Source organism: Silurus aristotelis (genome assembly GCF_946808225.1).
Source record: "Silurus aristotelis genome assembly, chromosome: 12".
NCBI lineage: Eukaryota > Metazoa > Chordata > Actinopteri > Siluriformes > Siluridae > Silurus > Silurus aristotelis.
The window spans coordinates 23,730,130-23,753,289 of record NC_139585.1 but is presented as its reverse complement, the minus strand read 5'-3'; the positions used below and the strand labels follow the sequence as shown (position 1 = coordinate 23,753,289).

Here is a 23,160-nt window from a genome sequence, read left to right as displayed (position 1 = left end):
TTAGGATCATCAGCTGGGTTGTACAGGAGGGTCCAAAGCAACACTGTCTAATTTCAATTTCAAAAACGCACTCAAGTTGGAATCAATCATGATATTTCATATTCTTATTTAATGAAATCTAAAGAAATCTGTATTTATAGTGCCATACACACAGAAAATTTGGAACTTCTTCCCAGAAGAGTGGAGATTATTATAACAGCAAATTGGGACAATGTTCAAAAGGCATGGACTAATCTTTTGGAAAGGTATCCACACCTTTTTGACCATATAGTGTGTCATTATAAAGATAAATTTTTATCTGTACATACACATAAATCACTTCATTACTTGGTCACGTGTCCCAAATTGGTTACTACTGGCAATGTAAGCCAATTCATACTTATTTGTATTAATTTGTACTGTATATTTTATTCTTTCTTTTAGTTTTCTTCATAATAAAGCTTAATCAGTCTACTGCATTGTGTATAATCACCTGATTCAAAAATTATTCACACACACTTAGGAGAGAGAAAGGGTCTCTGACCTGCAGCAGATGTTCTCGAGTGGTGGCCAGCAGATTGACAGCAGAGGACAGTTTGTGGAGGTGATTCTGTGCCAGTTCTCCAAGGCCTGCTGTGTAAGCCCAGTCTATCAGCACATCCAAATTTGCACGAATCTGAACTCCACAGGACCAGTGATAAAAGCTTCCCCCTGATCCTTCATACAAACATCATGCAGGTGTCAGGATTAACAAATTTCAGATAACCAGCTTGCTTACATATTTGGAACATTGGAAATGATGTCTTGAAAAGATCTGAAACAGCAAAGACTTGTAAAGAGTGACAGAGAAAAAACGCAAAGTTTACATAAAGATAGACAGAGACTAGTCTCAGTATTTAGAGACCACCTGCACTGAATGAAAGACTTTTACCTCTCTCCATGAGCAGGTTAAAAAGGAAGGCGTTAATAAAGAAGAAGAGATATGTGAAGAGCTGCCTGGAAATCTCTGGGTGTACACGGTAGTCTTTCATGAGATTCAGTGTCTTCGTGAAGATGTCCAACACACCAGCAACTTCATTAGAGATCTGAACTTGGCCATTCCCCGAAAAAGGGTTAGTGTCTAACAGGCTGGGGAGGACTGGGTACAGGAGCTGTGTAGGAAAATAATATACAATAATATACACAAGATCTTCAAATTATGTCTAAAGCAGGTTTTCAGAATTTCAGCAAAAAAAAAAAAAATTAACTCTCCCCATTCGTGTCAACAATTTTACAATGGACAATGTCTCAAAGCAGCTTTACAGAATGGAAGAATCTTCGAACAAACATTTTTTATATAAGTGAACCAAGAGCGTAACAAAAATATAAATCATAAAAACAATACAAACACTGGAGAGTGAAAGTATCATGAGCACTGGAGTGTGTGAGTATGAACAATGTGCTTTCTACAGTCTAATACAGTCTGTTGGAGTTGTGGAACCTGGTGCTCCTGAGCAATCAATTTGACACCATATCCTCCCTGCCAAAACCTTTAAATGTTCAATGATAAGAAGAAACAGCATCCACTGAACAGGCATAACATCATGATATTATAACATTATGAGCAGTGAAGTGAATAACACTGATTATTTCTTCATGTTGGCATCTGTTAGTGTGTGGGATACATTAGGCAGCAAGTTAACATTTTGTCCTCAAAGTTGACATGTTAGAAGCAGGAAAAATGGGCAAGTGTAAGGAACTGAGCGAGTTTGAAAAGACCACTGGGTCAGAGCATCTCTAAAAGTGCTGCTCTTGTAGGGGGTTCCCAGTTTGCAGTGGTCAGGCTCTACTACTGTAGCTCAAATTGCTGAAGAAGTTAATGTTGTTAATGCTTGAAGGGTCAGAACTGTTTTGGCAGCAAAAACGGGGACCAACTCAATATTTGGCAGGTGGTCATAATGTTATGCCTGATAGGTGTATATAGAACGTTCTATTCTTTTCAAACTGGCACTGGTACATCTCTAAAACAGTACTCATCTTATATTACATCTCAACAGTACCCCAAAATGTTTTCCATTCATCTTCAGTAACCACTGTATCCTAATCAGGAGCCAAAGCTTATCCCAGGAACACTGGGTGTGACGCAGGACTACACCCTGAACCCCATTCATATCCACTTTCCCACACTCAATTCTGCCAAGCCATTCCTTTTACATCCAGTTTTTAGGAGGTGGGAGGGAAACCACCAAAAAGGAAACCCATGACATAAAAGTTGACATTAATTCCTATATAGTGAGGAGTATAGGCATGTACAAAACTGAGGAAATATGTTCCAGAAGACTGTAATTGCAACCAAATGTGTTACTGACCCAGGGGATGAATCTAATTTCTTCTTTTTTGTTTAGAATAAAAAAAGTACACAATCAAATTTAAATCCCAGTCCTAATCTTTTTAACTTTTTTAGTTTAAGTGTATGTTTTTATTTTACAAAATGTAAAAACAATATACGAGAAAATGTAAAAAAAAAATTATATGGCTGTGATTATCTAAAAAGTTTTAGGTGCACAGTTACAATATCGAGTGTAGTCACCTGACGCAACAAGAACAGAACACAACGGAAATTCCATCGTGCAAAGCAAAGTGTACCATGTCTAATCCTTATCAATGAAATTTGCAAAACCTCAGGGCTTCCTCTTTCCTCCTAGACAGAGATAAGAAGGTCTTCTGGAACCTGCATAGCCAAAAAAGGTTAAAAACGAATGTGTGATACGCTTAACCTGGTTAGTGGCCCTTATGATCAAATTAACCAGAGAGACTCCAACATGCAACAACAAAATCTGTTACATCTAACAACCTTCCTTTCCTCTCTTTTATTCCTCCCTTCATTCTGACACACATCAAAAAGTGGGTATACAGTCATCCCAGGATACAAGGATCCATAGTTCATATGAGGCATGGACAAATTTGACCTAAAGCGATTTTTCAGGAGGTTTTGTATAGCCTAAGGTGTCACAGTTGCAACATTCTTCATGGTCTTCATTATACATCATACTTTCAAATGTACTGAGCTACAGTGAAGCATTTTAAAACCACAAAAACATGTCATCAACTGGAAATCAATACAAAAATTAATTTCTGATAGTCGTAACTGAGTACAAGCTTCATACTACAGATACGTTTCTAATACGTCCTGCTAAATATAATGACTTAAATGACTAGTTACGGGAAGATTGGATCATTTTAGTGACTTGGTACTTTGAATCTCGTTCATCAAAATGAAGTCATGGAGTCATTTAGTTCTTTCGTTTCTTTAATCCTTTAATCACCTTCATAGCATCTTTGAGAGTCACGTGATAAAAGAACGAATGACTCGGACTAGAAGAGATGAACTACTCAAATCTGTTTCCTGTACATAACCTACGGAGATCTTGCGATGCTTTGCTCATTCTAGTAGAAAATGAACGAATTACTTTTTGAGACTACTCTATCACACTGACGTGACTTGAGTTCTTCTGAGTCACATTATAGACTCATTCAGAATGAAGGAATCGTTCATGAACGACTTGTCGCTATTACTGACCCTCATGAACAGGGTGTAAAGCATTTGAATAAATGTACTTTGTTATTGTACTTAAGCACCATCACCATCCCTACTGTGAAGCATGGGGGTGGTAGCATCATGCTTTGGGGGTGTTTTTCTGCACATGGGACAGGGCGACTGCACTGTATTAAGGAGAGGATGACAGGGGCCATGTATTGCTAGATTTTGGGGAACAACCTCCTTCCCTCAGTTAGAGCATTGAAGATGGGTCGAGGCTGGGTCTTCCAACATGACAATGACCCGAAGCACACAGCCAGGATAACCAAGGAGTGGCTCTGTAAGAAGCATATCAAAGTTCTGCCGTGGCCTAGCCAGTCTCCAGACCTAAACCCAATAGAGAATCTTTGGAGGGAGCTCAAACTCCGTGTTTCTCAGCGACAGGCCAGAAACCTGACTGATCTAGAGAAGATCTGTGTGGAGGAGTGGGCCAAAATCCCTCCTGCAGTGTGTGCAAACCTGGTGAAAAACTACAGGAAACGTTTGACCTCTGTAATTGCAAACAAAGGCTACTGTACCAAATATTAACATTGACTTTCTCAGGTGTTCAAATACTTATTTGCAGCTGTATCATACAAATGAATAGTTAAAAAATCATATATTGTAATTTCTGGATTTTATTTTTTTAGATTATGTCTCTCACAGTGGACATGCACCTACGATGACAATTTCAGACCCCTTCATGATTTCTAAGTGGGAGAACTTGCAAAAGAGCAGGGTGTTCAAATACTTATTTTCCTCACTGTATAATTACATTATAATATTGTAAACTGTTTGAAACAAGGTAGTTCTTGTACTCATTAATGTTACAGGACCCTTGATTGTGTATATTAGTCATGTTCTGTATAACAATCGCTATATCTACTCATAAAACTGTCTTTTTTTTCTGTTCTTTTCCATTTCTTCATTCATATCCAAAAGCTTTATCCTGGTGGTGGATCCAGAGACTGTCAGATCATAATATAGTAGGGTACCATTCACACATATTTACACAAGGGGAAATGTGGTATAGACTATCTGCCTATCTGCATGTTTTTGGGCAGCAGGAGTAATCTAGAAAACCCAAAGGAAACCATGCACTGTTATTCGTAGTGAATAGAAGCTTAGAATCGGCCTTCTTCTATGGCACGTTACAGTGAAACCATGAGGAATAAAGATTTTAAGTTACAGTTTTACCTCAGACTGTTACAAATGGCTGAGACTGGGGACTCCCTCCCAAAATGCTGGATGTCTCCTGACAGAAAATGTCACCATATCAACATTTGAATCTATTCATGTGAAGTGTTTGGCACAATAACATTAAAAAACAGCAAATTAATATCAATTCAGTAACACTGTGGTATACATCTTAGATGTCATATATTTGTTTGTCTACTACATGCCGGCTTTTACAATTTCTATCAGAAGGCGAGAAGATTTCTCAGAGAGGGTTGGTAATAAAATAAAAAAAAACAAGCTTTTTACTCAGGCCTGTGTGCTGCCCCCACTTTCTCCAACTCAACATGTCTTTGTGTGTGCCCAGACATGACAACGCTGCCTTTGTTCAATCCATGGGCAGTTGTTTCCATCATATATGCGAATGATTGGTGCTTTGGCAATAAATAATGAAGAAATTGTTCATCCCAAAAGTACAAAAAAAAAGTTAATAGTTTGTAGCGGTTTGGCAGCTATTTATCATGAATAGGTACGTATATTTATTAGTTCTATATTGCAAAATGCAAAGAGTGTCTGTTTCTTTTTAGACCGGACTATTTTTTTCTGAAACCCCACCATGATTGCGTTCTTTCGTGTGGGAACTGCAAACCCAAAAACATACCATGCTTTTATTTTCCTAAGCCAACCAGCAGCTGCTTCCTTTTTCTGCTAGATAGAAAGGGCTACAAATTAGACAAATGTTATTCCAGCTATAAATTGTATGCTGTTGTTCAAATTTCCTACTAATAATATGGAGGAAACCTATGGCAAAACAGATACTAGATACGATGTGTGGTGTTTTTCCTATTACAGAAAACTGTAACACTCCTGCATCCTGATTTTAAGATGCTGCAACTTTCCTGCACCAAGCTACTGATTAATCCAACATACAGGGTTAAATAGGTGGCCAAAATGGCCAAAGGATTTTGATTCCACAGTGCATTTGGTGCACAATGCTCTGCCAAGTTCATGATTTAGTAGAAGGAATTCTCAGATGAGAGCAATGTTCCAAATCCAAGTACACTTCTCTCAGACCAAGTCTATCTCACACTCTGGAAATCTTCGCATTGCACATCAATTTCAAGAGCAAAAAACGAGCTGAAATGTCCCAGAAACCAAAGAGGATTTCAGATTTTCCCAGAGACAGAAGACCTGAAGGAAATTTCCAAAAGGGAACTTGGACAAGTTTCCGAATGAAGGGTGTGCCATAGTTATTCTGGACAATCAAAAGACAAGGTTTTTTTTAGCAATTAACACAGGCAGGTACTCTTTATAAAGTCCCTGTTTACTCCCCAGAGTCAGGTCATATTTCCAAAGGCAAATGATAGGATTTTATTTAATTTGACGCTCAAATTATTGTGACACAAATGTCTTTTCTCAATAGTAACAGTACTTCAGAATACTTTGTTTTCAGACTGCGAGGCTTCAGTCACTGCATATGGGCTACATCTATTCTAGGCCTGTTGTTGTGTTAAACCAGATTTTTTCCCTTTGTTTCTACATAACGATAAGGGTTTTCTAAACTGTATTTAATAAAAGCAGGAGGCGGAATGAACATTAGGAAAGGATTTTTTAATGCTTCAAGGCTGTAAGGAAGTTGGAGAATTGCCCACCTTCCACTGGCCACAATGAACAGTTCAACTGCAAATCCTGAAGTAATTAAAAAGGAAGCCTTTTTGACGTCGAATAAGACACATACTTCGCTAATTTAACCAGTACGCTGCAGCCAGGCCTAGTAATGAATACAAACCAGGAATACATTATTAGAAATCTCACTTTTTGCACTGAAAGAAAGGAAACTAACGATGTCTATGTCCAACTGAGTCTGCCAATATAAACAGTGACTACATAAATGCCTAGTGAATTTACTTAGTGTCTGGATATGTGTGACCTAGAGAATGTCCTGTTCAGGATACACTACGTCTTCCTTTATTTTAAGGCGTGTCAAACAAGTACTTTATTACAACAAAACAAGACTAAAATAGACTTTTACAAGGTTCTTGCCTTTCCTCATAAACGAAATGCTGGACCTTTTAAAGAATGTAAAACTGTATACTTGAAGTAGATATCAAAAAACAAGTCAATTAGATCCATAGAGTCTTGGATTTATGTAATGGAAATCGATGAATCCACCGTTTTACAAAACACATTCAGAATTCTCATTATTTTCACATTTGAGAAATGACTAATAGTGCCTTTAACTTTAAAATATTTCCATATGTTTTTACATATTTGCACATGATCAAAGAAAGTGTGGCTAAAATATGTGGAACATTTGACTTTTCCATCCATGTACAGTTCTTCCCAAAACACAACACAAAAAAGTCTTTAGACACAGAAGAAAGGAGTTTTCCATTAACTTGAATTAGGAGATCCGTGGATCATGCTGGAAATTTTAAGTATAACATGGTACAAAAACAGCTCCATGAAGAAACGCTTTACATGTGTTTTGGAGTGAAAGATCTTGCATGGGCTGCTTTAGAGCTCTGACCTCAACCATATTAAACACCTTTGGGATGAATTGTAATGCTGACTGCACCACAGGCCTCCTCACCTCACCTACATCAAAACCTGACTTTACTAACATTGAATGAGCACAAATCTCCACAATCAAACTCCAAAATCTAGTGGAACATCTTCTCAGAAGAGGGGAGGATATTAGAACAGGAAATTTGGACTAAAATGTGGAACTGCTTGTTCAAAAAAGCACATACCAAATATATATATAGGCAGCAACTTTTGTCCAAATAGTATATATTTTATATTTGCTGCTCAATGTACTACTGTCAGGGATCCACCAGCCACACCCACCTATCACTCCAAGTAGCTCTCCATCCTAATAACCACCTGCACCTGGCACTCATCAACCTGCCACCCTATATTACCTCCGTTCCCCCACCAGCTCATTGTCCGTTCTACAGTTTATGCTAAAGAACCTTGTCGGACTACCCAAGCTACGGATATCCAGTTCAGTGGTGGATTACTGTTGTTTGCTAGACTTTATAAGTTCTACGGAATTGCTGCGCTTTGCATTCACCTGGCTTAGTCAAACCTGGATTTTCTGTTTGGTTCGCCGTTTTCTGCCCTCTGCCTTTTTGCTTTTCATTAAAACCTTTGTTTGTTGCACTTCGGTTTCCGGCACGTTCTTCCGCTTGACTACTACATTGTTTCATGGAAAAGTGCATTTTATACTCATGCTGCAGTTCAGCATTTTAAAATTATAGCAAAAGTATATAATATGAACTTATAACCTGATTGCAGTTAATAATTCAATGCAATACTATGCTACTTAGGCTTTACATTATTTGAATTCCACAAAACTTAATAACATTTTATATACAATATATCAGTGTAAATTGAAATTGATATGTACATATAAATAAAAAAATAAACAAGCACACATGTGAATTTGTTAATAATAGTAATATGTTAAAAACGTTAATAATATTAGACAGTGTGCGAAATAAATAAATACTTAAAATTTTAGTGCTACAAAAAAATGTAAAATATCTGAGTGAATTTGTTTACGTGAGCAAAAATGTTTTCTTCTCAAAATTGTGATTTCTCAAAACATATCAAAATAATAAGCAGTCCAAAAAAATCTCTAAAATGATGAATTACTTAGTTCTATATGAATGCGTCACATTTATCCAATACACAATGCCACTGCTTTAACGCTGCTGCCCTCCGATCTGAACCTCGGCTCCGTGATAATTTCTCATTCATTCCAGCCGGAGAGATGCAAAACAAACTCACACGGTGTTTGACGCTAAAGTAAACCCAGGATTATTTTTCTAAACCACTCTCATTGCCTGCAAAAAACTGTGTGAGGTCCTGTGTGATACAAACAGGCGGCTATTATACACAGAAGCCGGAGTGGCAGGGGGTTATTTAACAAGCACTTCACACCAAAACAGAACACACACTGACCTTGGTGAGGTAATAGACAGACTGCTGGAAAGTAAACATAACGACCTCCTCCAGGACCGTCATGGCCTCCTCGCAGGCAGGACGCACTGTGGACAAACGCAGCTCCAACACAGCTTTCAGAATCAGAGATTATTGGTCAGCGATGAAGTATTTCATTAACGATGCTTTTTTATTATTGTACATGCGTGTAAAATAATTACCCATGCAATCTTCTTCCTCTTCCTCCTCCATTCGTGAAATCCCATGCAACAAAGAAGGGACTGATTGATGGATAAAATGAAGGAGCTCAATAGAGTTGGCCATCCAAAGGACAAGCGGCTGCAGGCTTCTCAGAAGGTTCTCTGGTTGAAGCTCCACTTGGTCAATGTTTTCCCTGTGAAATGAATATACACTTTTAGATATTTCAGGCATGAAATCTGAAATGCATCATAAAACGCATCAATATTATTATTTTTTGATAATAAAACCACAGCACTTTTTTAGTTTCTTAGTTAAGCTTTCTGGATTTCTGTTTTTAGTTTTAGCCCAGACTTCTCATTATCATATCTATGAATATTCATCAGATTCCTGGATATGCAGCAATTCTTGTCTTGAAAGACTTTTTTAAGGTTTTTAAATTATCCACAGCACCAAGCAATCCAAAACATAAACACTGCAAAATGTCTTTAAGCAGAGTGTAATCATAGTGAATAGTGAATCATAGTGAATTTAATTTTCTTGCTTTTGTTAAAGGAGTCTCTGATACATTTAAAAAAAAAAAGAAAAAAACATTTATGGTATCAAAATCAGAGTCAGCATGGGTTTTATTGGCAAGTAAATAATTGTATTGGGGACAGAAGCTCCTTCTAGTGCCACGGCCTGCAAACAGACTATGGTCTACCATCTAAAGCAATGCTGCAGCACTCATGCGGGTGTTTTTCGAAGCAGCTTTGATGGACCCTTGCGAGGTCTGTTCCGAGTGGAACCCGTCTTGGAAAACCTCTGTATGACCCTGACCACTGTACTGGACAAGATTTGATGGGTGAATGAGGGTCTGGGCGGTGAAATAAATTTGGACCATTTTTTCTTTTAATCGCAATGAATCTAAATAAAATCACATTCTGATGTGTTCAAAGCTTAATGTAATATACAAAAAAATCTACGCATTTAAAAATGGAAATATTTCAAGCTATGAAAGTGAATCACTGCTAAAAAGGGCAATTGAAAGTTCAAAATGTATTAAAAGTGTAGTCAGGGCATGTTAGATCCAAAAACTGTGAAGAAAAGACCTACATTTGAGAGTGAATAGCTGCAAGCTCCTTGGCCCTTTCCTGTAAAAAAACAAAACAAAACAAAAAACAAGAAAACTTCCATAAAGACGTCGAAAGAATTGCATACAATCTACTTTCTATTAACAACCTGACCTTACCAATACAGTTACTTGAACCTCACTGGCTAAATGTAGCAGTAGTTGTCGCAGGTCTGTCATAGGAAAGTGTGTGGCTGATTGCTGAAGGCATAAACACATCAGGAAAGATGGGGTGAGCTTGTGCAGGTCTTCACGGTCTCTGAACTGTTTAAATATCTCCTCCAGGACCTGTGTTTTGTGCTCCACATCAAAATAGAGAACAAGCTCTTGTCCGTTCGCGTCCCTCAGACAGGGCAAGGTGCTTTCTGGAGCACAGGGTGTTCCTGAGCCCTCGGATGTAGACAGCATAAGTGTCTGATAAAGAGGAAATGATGTTGGAGGATGTGGTTCTGGTGAGTCAGGCAGCACTGAAAGAGATCCAGTAGGAGAGTTTCCCAAAATGTCTGTGTTGGGATCCTTAAACATGAAGAGGTAAGCCTCGCCCAAGCCTATGACGTCCCCCGAATGAAGCTCCACCTCTTGGTTGACGACAACTCCGTTCCTCTTGACCAGAGCTCCGTGGAAGGGCTTCAGAATGGTGACTCCTGGTCTTTTCCTGTCATCTTGTTGAGGGTCAGAAGTCATGACCTGGAGTCTCTGAATGCAGCAGTGCTGTGGCTGGATATCAGGAGCCCAAAGAGTCACATCCACAGCGGCCTGCTCTTTAACTGCTGCAGACTGTTCAGAATTACAGCCAAAAACTGTGCAGTTTCTATTTAGAGAGTAGATGATGAAGTCCTGAGAATAAGATCAGAAAAAAGAGGATTGATGCAGAATAACTGAAATCTGAGCTCAATTGATATGAGTTACATTTAATATTTAAAGATTTGTCTCCTGATTTTATAGAAATCGATCTAATAAAAAAATATAAAACCACTTTATACATGGTTCCTCATTAAAGACTGTAGTAATTTGTTTAAAAAAACCATTTACAGTTTTTTTTTATTAATTTCAGGCTAATTAGTGTGTATGGATTGAGCAATGCATGAATTGGTTCATTTATATAGGATAAAATGTCCCTTTTAAAACTTAAAAACCTTCTGTCTTTATGTTTTTTGTAAGAAAAAAAACCCCAAATTATCCTGATGGCAGACGTGCACTCATAGTGGTGTACCAAAAAAACAGGTGGAGCATGACAGCACCAGAAATCGTGTTTTGCATGACTGTTAAATGCCCATGACATAAATGTCTTTTTTTTCCATCGGTCAATAGAGAAACAGAGCCAGGAACTTTATGTCCATCTGTTATTCATCTTCCTCTCACAGTCACATACCAAAATTAATCATATGTGCATATAAATCCTGGAAATAAACTAAATGTAAAAAAAAAAAAAGGCCATGATTATTTAAGCATTTTATAGTTAACTCTATAATTCAAATAATGGAATACATTTGTTTTCATCTTCATTGTACATCATCTTCACACCGATCTTACAGATGTGCTAATTTGGATACTGGACCTATGTGACTCTGTAAACTAGACTGAGAATGGAGAAAATATCATACTATTCAATAAAGACACACTTAAACAGCATCATTAGATAGATAAAGTTCCATTGTGCTTGTTGGGTATAATGGAAATCATCACATGTTCGAACAAGCATATTCATGTCCAAGCAGTGCTGTTACAGAAACAACGATCAGACTAAAAACTTTCTTTCGGCTTCTCAGATCAGGGGTCGCCACAGCGGATCCTCCGCATGTTTGATTTGGCACATGTTTTTACTCTGGATGCCCTTCCTAACGCAACCCTCCCCATTTATCCGGGATTGGGACCGGCACTAAGAGTGACTGGGGTTAATTGCCTGAGCGGGGATCGAACCCGGGCCGCAGAGGTGAGAGCGCCGCATCCTAACCACTAGGCCATTTATAAAATAAATGAATAAGCAAACCACAAAATGTGGTACAAACAAAAGAAAAAGCCTATACAACAGTACAACTGTATATACAAACGTTTGTGGACACCTGACTTTAAAATATGTGCTATTTGAACATGCCTATTCCTCATTCAGTCCCATTTGCTGTTATAAAAACCTCCACTATTCTGGGAAGATGTTTACTAGATTTTAGAGTGTGCTTGTGAAGCTTTGTGTTCATTCTGCATTCTGTTAGTAAAGTCAGAAACTGATGTAGTGTAACAAGACTTGGGGTTCAGTTAGGGTTCAAATTCATTCCAATACTGTAGGGATGAGGTCAGAGCTCTATATCAGGTCATTCACAATCTTCCACTCCAACCAATTTTTTTAATGCAGCTGGCTTTGTGCACAAAGAAATTTGTGTGCCTTCAACTTTGTGGTAACGTTTTTTTTCGGAATTAAACCACATATACCTGGAAAAGGCAGGTGTCCCAATACTTTTAAATATAGTGTATAAAGGGTGATGAGTAACTGGAAAAGAAAGTTGTGATTTTATTGCTACATTGTGTGTTACCTTTGAACTGCATCGTTTTTTGTTTTTTTTCCGACTACACATCGTCTATAGTAAATGGGCGTGGTGTGCTAATCACTCAACAGACAAAGCTAATCTGTCAGGAAATGTGTCCACCCTCTGGTCACCCAACATTCGGCACTCTGCTTCCTGCCTTGTGTTTATATGCAGCCCGGTTTCTGCACACACAGCTATTTTGATTTTCAGATTTTCCTTTCTGCCTGGCACTCTGAATCTCTTTGTGTGCTTTTCCAGTGGAATCGAGACAGTGATGGAATAAAACGTTCCATAGTACACTTACGTTACACGCTAAGTGCGAACCTTTTAAATAGCCAGTGAGCTGATTGAAAAAAAAATCAGCATCTTTAAAGAAATGGCATTAAAGAAACACCTGAAGCACAGAAACATGTTTTAGACAGGCTCAGACAGAAAACTGATACAGTGTTAGCTGTCTGGGGAAATGTATACACTGCTTAGAGATAGAAAAAAATCTTCACATCAGGAATTCCACACACAAAAAAAAAACAGTGGAACTTATGTTGGATGAGGCAGAGGTGGGGGGGAAGCAAGCAAGTGAGCGGGAGGAGGTTTATGAGAGGTGGGGCAGATTTGCCTGTCTGCACTACCTGTCTGTAACTGTAGCCCTGAAGTAGCAGGAAGTAAGGGAAGTGCACTGGCGGATGAATGGAATACTGTGTGCGGTTGTCATCGCTGCTCCCCAGCTCTTCTTTTCTGCCGGACGCACAGGGAAGCTCTTTGTAAGCCTCTGGGTCTTCCCCGCCTGATTGGCTCTTAAGGCTTTGCTGGGGCTCAGGGGAGGACCTGAGATCTGCTTCACTGAGACTCCTACACAGGCTCAGGCCGATGTCTGTGACGATGCCATGCCCACTCCCCCCAAACACCACGGATCTGCCCCGTGAGCGCGTCTTCTGCAGTTTACGAGCTTGAGCGTTGATCCCTGGAAAGCAAAAATCACAAAATGTGATTGTACATGATGAACAATATATGGAGAAATGTATCGGGAAACCTGACTTTTCCAGCCATATGTGGTTCTTCCCCAAACTGTTACCACAAGTTTGATACACACAATTGTATAGGATCTATTTGGATGCATCTCTTCCCTCGAACTTGTTTCCCCATGACAATGCCGCTGAAGTGGAAGATCTTGGTCCTCACCTCACCTACATCAGTAGCTGACTTTACTAACACCCTTGTTGATGAATGAGGACAAATCTTCTCAAGCACACCCCAATATCTAATGGAACATCTTCCCAGAAGAGTGGAGGAAACTATAAACATCAAATGGGGACTGAATGTGGTGGAATGAAATGTTCAAATAGCCAATCTTATTGTCATTGGTTCACAAACATTTATCTATTTAGTCTGTCATTACAACAGATATTTATAATGTTTGCAGACACCTGAACCTTTCCTGCCATATGTGATTCTTCTCTAAACTGTTACGCCGGAGGCACACAATTGTATAGCCTGGATGTGGTATAATACAATTTAGCATTCACTTGAACTAGGAGACCCAAACCTGTTCCAGTATGGCAATGCCCCCATGCACAAAGTGAACTCCATGAAGATATGCTTTGCATGGGTTGGAGTGTAAGATCTTATGTGGCCTGCCATAGAGCTCTAACTTTAATCCTACTGAACACCTTCAGGATAAATGTGAATGCTGACTGCACCCCAGGCCTCCTCACCTACATCATTAACTGACTTTACAAACACCCGTGTAGCTGCTGAACACAAATCTGCACAATCACATGCCAAAATGTAGTGAAACATCTTCCCAGAAGAGTGAACGTTTTTATAACAGAAAATGGGAATGTTCAAAAAAGCAAATATGAATCTGATTGTTATGCAAGTAAATTAAGTACAAATACTTTGCTACTGTGCTTTACTTTACTATTTATTTTTCAGACTTTTAACTTGTTTTTTTACACAAATATCTGTACTTTGTTCTCCTTACATTTTCAAAACAGACTCGTTACTTTAGTTTTAATCGATTCGGTAACATGATAAATAGTTTTTCTTCTCATTGTTCGCCGTTTTCAGCCCATCGACCTCTTTCTTGTCATTGTGCAGCTTTTTTAATCTACCACTGGTGTATCATTTCCTGTCTCTTACGCACCACAGAGGTAGGCTAGGCTATAAAGCTAACAACAAGCAAGGCAGAAGGCAACAAAACGCACGGGGTTAACGTAGATGAGACATAGGGAGTCAGCGATGTAACATGACCGAGAACAGACACGTTCCTGATCACCTGATCAAAGCCGGTCAGAGCCCAAACATGTCAAAACCCAAACTTCTTTACTTTAACTTAAGTTTTAAAAAAAGTAGTCTTTTAAAACATGAGTATGTAAACTTGAGTCCTTCTACTTGAGTGAAGGATGTGTGTACTTTTGCCATCTCTGTTGTCATGTGTCCACAAACCTTTGTCCATTTAGTGTATGTCTGACAGAAGATATGCTTATTTGAGATGTTATAAAGCTATATAAAGTTGTGTTCATTAGAAACCCTACTGTAGATTGCAGAAGCCTTTCTAGATTTTATAATTTTATAGTGCGCTCTATAATTCAAATATTTGTCATCTTCATTGTACTTCCACTTCACACCAATCTCACAGATGTACTAAATTTAATATTGGACCTATGCAACATGAAAAGTGACAAGAATAATTTGACAAAATCCAATTCAGACTGAGTTAAAACTAAAAACCGAGCCCTGAATTGGACTTTGAATTCTGCCTTGACTCCATAGTGGACATTTTGGTTTGCTTTGGTTTGTCAGTCATAGATTGGAAATGAGCCATTTTTACAAGACAATTCTATTGTTAGTCTTTGTATGAACTGGATTTGGTTAATATTTCATTTACACAGACATAAATAAAGGTAACCGGCCATAATCAGTAACAATGTCTCAAAATGGAAATAGACTGAATGTGAAGACTGAAAAATGTCTTACTATGCAATAAAAAGACACGTAACCAGCATCATTGATAGATTTCCATGTGCTTGTTGTGCTGTTACAGAAACACCAATCAGACTGTTGTATAAAATGAATGACTAAATAAATAAATTAATTAATTAATTAAAAAAATAAATAAATAAGCAAACCACCAAACGGGACTCCGTCTCCATGCACACTGCAGAATTGACTCACTGAATGGTTTAAGTATTAAAACTCTTGCAAATGTATTCATTTTCATGTACAAGCCTGACATCAAATAACATCCAATGACGGATAAATTAGTCTTAGCAGAGCAGATGAGGGTTAAGCGCTTGTTTAAGGGCCCAGCAGTGGCAGGAATTTGAACTTATTACCTTCCAATCTACGTTTTAAAAACTGAGCTACAACTTTCCTTCTACATACCGTTTTAAAAGGTGCAAAAATTGATAAATATTCCAGAGGACGCATTTGTTTTGTACCTGCAGTCACTGTATCCTTGTCTCTGGAGATCTTCTCTTCGGCGCTGACTCTGCTTTGAATTTCAAAGCGCCGAGCGTAGCCTTCTTTGGGCTTCCAAAGTGACTGCAGGAGCAGCGGACGCTCGTTGTCTCCCACCACACGCACACACTCGCTCCTCCATTCTCGCTCCCTGATGCAGCCGATCACATCACACAGGACATAGGCATCGGCATCGGCCTTGTTCAGAGAGTATCTGTTCAAACGCAACAGAAGGAAAAGGTCTTTGTGCCAGATATTTAGGATATGAGGAAAACAGTGTAAAATCTTGATCTGGAACTTATTTATTAGGTAATAAAATTATTATCTAGAACAGCATAGTGGTGCAGGGGGAGGCATTGCTGCTTCACAGCTGCAGGATTCCTGGTTTGATGGTTTGAGCTTCAGGTTTAATGGAACACATATGAAACAAATTAACATTCAGGGGGTTTAGAGAACACTTCCATGCTTCAGACTGATTGCTGGTTTTCTATGTACAGTAGTAGTTTGGGGACCGATACAAACACGTTCTTAAATATATAAACATTGCCTTACTGTTTGTCTCAAAATATAGTGCATTCTTTTTTTTTTTTTGGCGTTTGAATTAAAACCTTGAATCAATGGCCTACAAAAAAGGTCAAACCTGTGAAACAAACCTAGCATTTTTTGTACACATTAGGTCCTCACCAGGATATAAAAACATTAATCCAGCACTAAGGCTAGCTGTGGAATGGGAAAAAAAAGTGAAAGAACCCCATTTTCTAAAAACCCGACTCAGCATCCTAGTGGTTAGCATTTGGGGTTTGCATTTCATTGAAGGAATTCATTTCTGCTCAAATTTCCCCCCATCTCTAACACATTTGCCATTCAGACATTCACTTTAACTCGACCGAAACATCTGCCCATGTGCACAAAGACTGTTTCATGGTGATTTTTAATTTTTTTCCACACACTTTTAACAGTATTATGTTAAAACCCGTAGTTCAACAGCTCTAAATTTGACATCGGTGTAAATCCCATTCTGAACTTTGCACAGACCTGTGGAATAAAGCGTACACTTTATGCATTCTCCTTTTTTATCAAGTACTTGCATGCACTTCTCTGCTTTCAACCCAAGGGCACAAACAGGGATTATTGGAATTATTATGTTTTTGAAAGAAAAAGCATAAAGATTTGCCAAGGAAAATGGAGGAAAATGGCTTCAGGGCTTTGGTATACTGTATCACACTTTTATGTTACTTTTCAAATCATTTTCTGCTCTTTAAGAAATGGCGATGTGACTAACAAGGAAACCAGGATCTAATTCTAGCCTGAATGAGCAGTTAAAGGTTCACAGTCCTTCTAAAAGGCCAACCAGTGGTATTCTGGCTGGCTTGGGATTCGTTTCTGAAACCACTTTTAAAGACGCTGTACCACTAAACTACCACTGTGCATCCTGATGCATTATTATGTGCAGTTATGGCCTGGAGAACTGATAGTTTCTGTGTATAGCAATCAGTATTATTAATATATATTTTTTATTTATTGATTGAAATGGTGTATAAAGGGCAGCTCTTTCACACGGGTACATGAGCATGTTTTGTTGATTTGCCTTAATGAGTATGCAATGTCAAGCATTTTATCTATAGCTGTAAAAACAGAGGGTGCTGTTCATGCTAATGGGTCAATGGCTGAATTCATCTCAAGCCAAAATAATGAAATAAATGTAATTCGTTACTGTACTTAAGTAGCTTTTTCACGTATTTGCACTTCACTGAAGTATTTCCATTTGAGAAAACTTTTACTTGAACTTCAATACATTTCAAAGTCAAATATCGTGTTTTTTTCCTCACCTACAGTACGAGTGGATAAAGACGTAAAAACCCACCAATCAGGGCCCATGCTCTGTTTTGAAAATGTTTTGATTGGCACTCTGTGGTATCTACTGATCACCAACATACAGTTCAACAGCAAGCAAAAGATTTTGAGAGGAATAAATGATGAAAGAAACTCATGACTCGAACTCGCCCACAACAGCCGTGGCCTCATTTGCATGATTTTAGTTTACATGAAGTAGTTAATAATTAGGTTTTGGGTTTGTGATTATTTAAATAGATATCAATCAGTGTTTGACTTATAAATTTCATTCGAATAATAGATTGTTGTGCTAAGAGTAACATTAGAGTCTTTTTCACATAAAGAGTCGATTAAGCAAAGAGTCTTATGACAAAAATCATAACAGGAACGTTAAAGTCAAAATAGATTCTGGAAACTTGAGTACATTTAAAGGCAAATACTTGTGTACTTTTACCCAACTGAACGTTTAAAGGGAGCACTTTTACTTTTACTTGAGTAAGATTTACAGAGTGCATCTCTACTTTAACTCAAGTACATGGTTCGTGTACTTCGTCCACCACTGCAAAATATCACCATTTCTTACATAGGAATAATACAAATATTTATGACTAATTTAAAAGCATTTCATTCACATACAGTATGTCAGACTCACATTTTTATACTGGATTTGATTGGTATTACATTTCAGACCACAAATTTCAGACTGTACCTTTGGTCCTTGAACACATACAAAAACCTCAGGCACAAACGGCAGTCTTTCTTTGGAAATCAGATACGTGTCCACTAACTGCACAGTGTCTGATTGCTCATTCAAATTAGCACTAGGATTTCTGCAGTTCAAGACCTACAGGTAATCATAATTTATAGTATTTTATAGTATTTGTAGTATTAGGTTGGAAAGATGCAGTGCCAAGAAAACGGGAATGTGTATCGGCGTTTCATGTGACATAATTAAGTAATAAAAAATATCATTATTTCAGTGGAATCGACCAAAATAAGCACAGGAAGCTCCGGTATCCCCACCTCTCAAGTGCTTCTTTCACCAGCTCTTTGGCACTGGAATGGGTTGTTGCCAGGACACTTTTATAGTTGGCACCTTCGCAGATCTCGGTGCCAAAAACCTTCAGGATACCTGGTGCTGTTATGTGACTTGATAGCTCAGAGGGATCGTCTGTTACCGATGGTTCTTCTCCAGTCGTCGTCGTGTCCCCACGAGCCGAGAGCACACCACGGGTAAACACAGAGGAAAGGCGGTGTTGATGTCGACGGATTCTGCTCTTGGCTGGTTGCCTGAAGCCAACACCCTCTGCAGATATGGCAGTGCCAACCGACACTCTGGATCTGGGGAAAAAAATAAGAAAATAGGGTTGACACAACTCGAAAGTATAAAACCACATTGTTAATATATTAGCCTCCTTCTCAAGTGGCACAGTGACCATGAACCAATGCTTTGGTCTGCTATGAACATGGACAGGAATAAATGAGATATGAGGCTGAAAATTGGACATGGATATGTGCAAACTCGGTACTGTAAATTGCTCATTTTTGCACAAAGGCCTCCTTTCAACGCATGGAGTGCATGAACGGCATGCCATATTCAAAAAATTGTTTTAGAAAATACTTCCATGTGATATCCATGCCAAATGCTACATTTATGCTGAAGACATTTAGTCATCAAACTCTAAAAAAAACGTGTGCTTTGGCATTCTCAAACCTTCAATCCATAATGTATTTATTTTAATCTACTTGTATAATCCAACACAGTAAGAGTGACTAATGACTATTTGGTATTTCTGCTTATATTATGCATATAATGTATATTTCCTTGGCATTTCCTTTGAGGAAATCATACAATAAATGTAAAGCTTCATTACACATCCAAGCAGAAGTGAACTGGAAATCAAAATCAGTCCCACAAATTGTATTATGGACACTATATATAAGTATTGGGACACCTGACAAAGTTGGAGGCACACATTTGTATAGGACATCATTGGATGTCGTAGGATGAAATGTCCACAAGAACAGTACAAAATCTAGAGGAACATCTTCCCAGAAGAGTAAAGGAAATTATTAGAGCAAATGATGACTAAATGTGGGATGCGATGCTCAAAAAGCACATATACTTATGACCAGGTGTCCGCAAACTTTTGCCAATATAGTGTATCTCGTAGCGCTGTTTCTTTACCTCATAAACCTGAGCAAACAAATAAAAACTATGTGAAAAAAGGTATACAGCTCTTCCTTTTTTACACGTCAATCACAAAAGCATTGACTTCATTGGTAAGCGAACAGCCAATGGACCAAAATTACATTTCTTCAGGCTTCCATTTTTTGGAAATCAGACGTCATACATCAACCTGATTTATTATAAGTGGAGTTTCTGAGTAGTATGGCCCTGGCGTCTGTCTGCTGTACAGTGTACGTGTGTTCATATGTGAGCCCTGCGCCTCAGCATGCTTTAACGAGAAAAGGGGAAATAACACTAGCGGCCCACCCAGAGAAAAATACAGCGTCCCACTAGGAAAATTCCTGATGCCAAGTAACTACATATTGTAGAACTGCAGATCTAAGCTCGGTCTCCATTAGCGTTCATAGCCACGTCTTTGTGTTTGTCTGGTCAACGAATTCCTATACAGTTCATACTGTACATCAGGCATCTGGAGCAGCAGATCTCCTCAGAAAGTATGGTACAAAGTGATATAGTGGAGGTGGCACTCGCTTTTACCTGGACAGATGAATACAGTATTATGTCTCTGTGATCCCTGCTAGAGTACTAAAGTGGTCCATTTGGCCCTGTATTAATTGGAAAGCTGTAATCCACTAATTCTTTCCCAATTCCATGTGAAGGATTTATACTAAAGGTCCTGTAGAGTAGATAATACTCTGAATGGTACAACTTAAGCAACAAGGGGATCAACAGTTTGGTACCTTTTTTTGTGCAGACCTATGACACTATAACAGAATACTCATGTACCAGTGTTAAACTATGAACTATGAGATTGGATTTGGATTGTAATCGGTATAATCCAAATCACTGGCTTAGGAATGTTATCCGTATGAACAGTTCTACATTTGCATTTCATTACATTTATGGCATTTATTCAGAGCGGTGTACAAAAGTGCTTTGAAGACTCTATCAATGAATAAATCAGCCCTGGTTCACTCGGTTGCAAACTTGCCTGAAACTATGTTGGAAGGAACGATAGCACACTTTTTTAATAGATAAAGACAAAAAAACAAACAGGGAAAATAAGTGCTAGTTGAAGTGTTTCAAGACGAGATATGTCTTCACCCATCGTTTGCAGGTTTCAGACATCTAGGGGAAGATCATTCCACCACCTTGATTCCAGAACTCGAAAGAGTCTTGATGTACCCTGTAAGATGGTGGGTATAACTTTTAAGGACCCATTACTAACTAAAAAAGGATGGAACTACACAGATCAGTCGTATCATTTTGACATTATACAATTATGACCGGTGAAGTGAATAACACCGGATATCTCTTCATCATGGCACCTGTTAGTAGGTGGGATATTTGAGGCAGCAAGTGAACATTTTGTCCTCAAATTTGATGTTTCAGAAGCAGGAAAATTGGGCGAGCGTAAGGATTTGAGCAAGTTTGACAAATTGTGTTGGCTAGACGTCTGGGTCAGAGCATCTCCATGTGGGGAGCGAAGGCTGGCCCTTGTGGTCTGATCCAACAGATGAGCTCCTGTAGCTCAAATTGCTGAGGAATTTAATGCTGTTTATGCTCAAAAAGTCAGGACTGTTTTGGCAGAAAAAAGGGGACCAACACAATATTAGGCAGGTTGTCATAATGTTGTGCCTGATTGGTGGCCATAAGGTGATGCCTGATTGGTGCATAATGAATGGGCATTCGATGCCACCCAGATAAGGATTTTTTTTTGTTTGTTTGGTTTCTCTCAAGGTTTTTGGTGGTCTAGTGGTCAATCCCCGGTCAGGCAACCAACCCCAGCCACTCTTAGTGCCGGTCCCAAGCCCGGATAAATGGGGAGGGTTGTGTTAGGAAGGGCATCCAGCGTAAAAACGTGCCAAATCAAACATGCGGATGATCCGCTGTGGTGACCCCTGATTTTTCTCTCAAGGTTTCTTCCTTAAAGCATCTCAGGGAGTTTTGCCACTATCACCACGGGCTCGTTCATTAGAGATAAACTTATAAGGTAAAAAAAAATGCTCTATACTTGTCCCAGGTACATTACAGCAGAGTGAAATAATTTTTTCGCATATCCCAGAGCACAGGGTCAGCCATGATACAGGGCCCCTGGAGCACAAAGGGTTAAGGGCCTCGATTAAGGGCCCCAAGAGTGGCAATACTGGGGCTTGAACTCCCAACCTCAGTAACCAGAGCATAAACCACTTATCTACCACTTCCCAGGGGTTAAACTTGTGATTCATATGGATAATCTATTTATCTATTGGACTTCTTTGGGACTATGTCATTGTGCAAAGAGCTATACAAATAAATCTGGACTTACTGGACAGAGCCATTGCTGTGTTTGCGGCTGAGTTTGGAAAGGCTCCTCTTGGCTGCGCTGATCGGTGCGGCTGCAGGTGACGGAGGTGCGGTTCCTGTTCTCCTTAAGGTCCGCTCAGTCCACGTCATCGTCATTCATCAGAAAGCGCTCTAAAGGCGCACCAAAGTCATCTTTTAGACTGGAAAAAACAGAGCTCTGCGCCACTGACGCACTAATGCGCATAATAAAAAACAATTCAATAATTGTTCATTATCAAAACTTTGCATTTGAAGGAAACCCCAGAGGAAACGAGCTCTGGAGAAGCGACTCCACTTCTCCCTCTACCTCTGACTTGCCCGCGTTTGGTCTTTTTAAAGCCCCGCACTGGTTTGCGCTATAGACAGGGTTGCCAGATTCTCCCAAAAATGTTACCCCTCATCCCAATAACAACCCTTCTCAAATCAGTAACCTGTACATCATAGGAGCTTCAATTGCATAGCCGAGAACCGTTATCACAAACCCAATCGATTTACTAAGATTATAGCAAAATAACCAAATTACTTTGCAATTCAAGCAGCTTTAATGACTAACCCCTATAAAGGAGGTATTAATCAATTATCTGGCAACCTGCTTTAGAAGAAGATGATGATGAAGCTAAAGGGAGGGTTTATGGTTACTTGCTTGTCATTGCATCTTTTAAAGGTGCAATAGTCAAATCCTTATATAAACAAATAACGGATTTCATGGATAATTTGTTTTGTTTTTACAAAAATTTGTTTGGCAAACTAAATTCTTATACGTTATTTCATGGACATCTGTGATTAGTGAGATCTTTCAAATGTCAAACCGTATTTAACCATAGGAGACTTGGAAATCTTGGAAAGAGAAAAATAAATAATT

The 23,160-nt window shown here is 38.8% G+C and overlaps 1 protein-coding gene across 2 annotated transcripts in view; it reads right to left on the bottom strand.

Annotated features, from left to right (window-relative positions):
• The window catches only part of radil2b (Ras association and DIL domains 2b), a 29,326-nt gene extending 6,673 nt beyond the window's left edge, over window positions 1-22,653 (bottom strand). Inside the window, exons 1-10 of one of the 2 annotated variants that reach the window (XM_083556906.1) lie at window positions 22,282-22,653; window positions 18,806-19,123; window positions 15,931-16,163; window positions 13,120-13,451; window positions 10,089-10,805; window positions 9,953-9,990; window positions 8,881-9,053; window positions 8,681-8,793; window positions 911-1,130; window positions 524-696 (exon numbers count right to left, since the gene is read on the bottom strand). In XM_083556906.1, coding sequence (XP_083413032.1) covers window positions 524-696; window positions 911-1,130; window positions 8,681-8,793; window positions 8,881-9,053; window positions 9,953-9,990; window positions 10,089-10,805; window positions 13,120-13,451; window positions 15,931-16,163; window positions 18,806-19,123; window positions 22,282-22,415 — 2,451 coding nt within the window. In that variant the 5' untranslated portion in view covers window positions 22,416-22,653. The remainder of the gene's footprint in view (window positions 1-523; window positions 697-910; window positions 1,131-8,680; window positions 8,794-8,880; window positions 9,054-9,952; window positions 9,991-10,088; window positions 10,806-13,119; window positions 13,452-15,930; window positions 16,164-18,805; window positions 19,124-22,281) is intronic. The other variant, XM_083556905.1, reaches the window with a different exon arrangement.
• Between the last annotated feature and the right edge of the window lie 507 nt (window positions 22,654-23,160).